This window comes from Sinocyclocheilus anshuiensis, unplaced genomic scaffold (genome assembly GCF_001515605.1).
Source record: "Sinocyclocheilus anshuiensis isolate Anshui unplaced genomic scaffold, SAMN03320099.WGS_v1.1 C33063043, whole genome shotgun sequence".
NCBI lineage: Eukaryota > Metazoa > Chordata > Actinopteri > Cypriniformes > Cyprinidae > Sinocyclocheilus > Sinocyclocheilus anshuiensis.
This window is the reverse complement of record NW_015621567.1, coordinates 1-2,294: the sequence shown is the minus strand read 5'-3', so window position 1 is coordinate 2,294 and position 2,294 is coordinate 1. Positions and strand designations below refer to the sequence as shown.

The 2,294-nt window shown below is 41.1% G+C and overlaps 1 protein-coding gene across 1 annotated transcript; it reads left to right on the top strand.

The window, feature by feature from the left end:
- The first annotated feature begins 6 nt into the window (after window positions 1–6).
- LOC107683228 (SERTA domain-containing protein 2-like) lies at window positions 7–2,267 on the top strand. The gene has a single exon (XM_016479298.1). The coding sequence runs from the start codon at window positions 7–9 to the stop codon at window positions 514–516; it is 510 nt and encodes a 169-aa protein (XP_016334784.1). The 3' UTR covers window positions 517–2,267.
- Window positions 2,268–2,294: the final 27 nt, after the last annotated feature.

Here is a 2,294-nt window from a genome sequence, read left to right as displayed (position 1 = left end):
CAGGAAATGAGACAGGAGGGGGAAACCTGTTTGCCACCAGCCCCGCTCGGCCACTCGCTCCCTCACGCCTCCACCCCACGCCACTTCCCTGACCTGCCACCTGTGCCCTTAGACTGTCCTCCACCTCTAACCGGAGCACTGTCCCCTTCATTCCCCCTCATGACAGCTGAGGAGGAGGAGGTCCAGTTTGGTGGCACCGTAAATGAGACTCTTTTGCCATCCCTCGCTGGTGAGGATGACACAAGGTCATCAGATTCACTCTTTGGCTCATTCGAGATTACTAATTCCACCAGCTACTTGACAGACTTGGCTTTGGATGACATCTTTGAGGACATTGACACGTCGATGTATGACTCCTCTGACATTTCTGTCCTGGCGTTTCCTGTGCAGAGAAGCAGCGGGGTGGACGATGGCCTCAAGAGCCTTTCCAGCTGCACCTCCAACAACAGCCTACAGCTCTGTCTCTCAGACATCAACGACCTGGACCACATCATGGAGATCCTTGTGCGCTCCTGAATCACGGCTCGCACTACAGTGTCCTCATTCAGCCATCCCAGTGTTTTCTATGGGAAATTAATAATACAATGCATTTTCTTTTTTAAAAACAAACAAACAAATATTTTATCTATTTTTATACAAAGGACTGATATATTTATATATGAAAAAAGGAAACTGCCTGACACACTCTCACTGTAGGATAAATGCACATTTTAAAGACTTTTTCCAGATGGTCGAGCTTAAGCTGCCATCCTTCATATTTAAGCAAACTAAGATATGAATATGCAGGGACTTCGGAAACAAATACAACGTATTACCATTGATGCTTATTTATATTGGATAGTTGTATTTAAAAGAAGATGGAAGAAAAGTGGATTGTTATGGATGCTCCTCCTTAGCTTTTGATAAGCTAAAAGACATTTATTTTTTATTCTGTAAAATGCTTGTATTCTGAAGCATTACATTTAACTGTCAGTAATTATGATTATCAGATCATGTCATGCACATGCAGCACTCACTCTACCTCTCAAGATACCAAGAGCTCTTACTCTATACAAAGACTGTCATTGTTACAACTGTATTTTAATGGTTTCTCTCCAATAACTTTCAAAACTGCTGATTGTTTTATATATGCCTCTCTGTTCACAGGAAAGTCTCTCCTCAAATGTTAGGATTCAGTCCAAAGCTATATAGCTGTAGAAGAAAGGCTTTTGTCTCAATCTTTCTATTCAAAATGTTCTTTTTGAAACATTTCTTACTTTGGTTTCAGAACGAGCCATTGCTTGCATAAAAAGTGATCTGTATTTTCTAATCACTTGGAATTTAATCCTATTTCTACTTTTCACGTACATGATTGTCAGTCACACAGCCACCATCGAATCCCTCGTATGAACATAGTGCCTACAACGGAGAATGAAGACTGCCGACGATGAACTGCACACTGGACCCGCGCATAGACTTGCCTGAGTTTCCTGCTCTATGCCCATGATGCTCTCTAAGTGGGTTGTTTGTCACTTTTTTGAGTATTTAGCACGATCCTCTGTCCTCTAAAGAAGCCATTACCCGAAGTTAAAGCAATCAGCTCCTGTCACGTGGAGAGCTGTGCTAGTGGTGAATGCTACATTGAGAGTTTGAGCTGGTTCGCATTGGTGCGCTCACAGCAAGCCCCACCCCCAGTGAACAAGTGGAAGTGGTTCAATTTGGTTCTTCCCTTGCCTATGGATAGCTCACTTTGATCATTAGTGGCTTGAGACATTTTACGGTCTGAATTTTAGTTAAATTTAGACATTCCAGCTAAAATACATAAGATATTTATATAATAAAAAACAACAACTAATTACAGAGTTTGAGGTTGCAGCAGAGAAGGGCTTTTCGTTTTTTGGTTGAAACTGATGTGCTCGTCCCTCTTTAAACTCAGGCTTGCAGACACCCCACCCTGCCTTTCCCGCTCACAAGACACATGCACGGCCACAGAGAAAACCTGACACTAAAGAAGTTTACACTCAGATTTTAGGAAACTTGCTCGTGTAAGATGGTAACCTTAAACCAGAGAGAGACTTCATGATGAGACCATCGGCGTTGCATTAGCGACCTGTTTTTATTGCTGAAAGCTGTGGATCTAATGAGTGTGTAACTTTTTAAGCTTTGTAAGCTTGATCAGTTTTTCTTTTTGTGTTGTGTATATACATTTGTATTTATATATTTTACTTGTGTTTTGATCTTTTTATTTGTTGTTGACTAAAGATCATGAGATAATATATTGCTTTTATTTAAGAGTGAGATATGATCAGTAGACT

What these genes read in the sequence shown, in the direction of transcription:
- LOC107683228 (XM_016479298.1), top strand. Translation starts at nt 7, where the DNA reads ATGAGACAGGAGGGGGAAACCTGTTTGCCACCAGCCCCGCTCGGCCAC.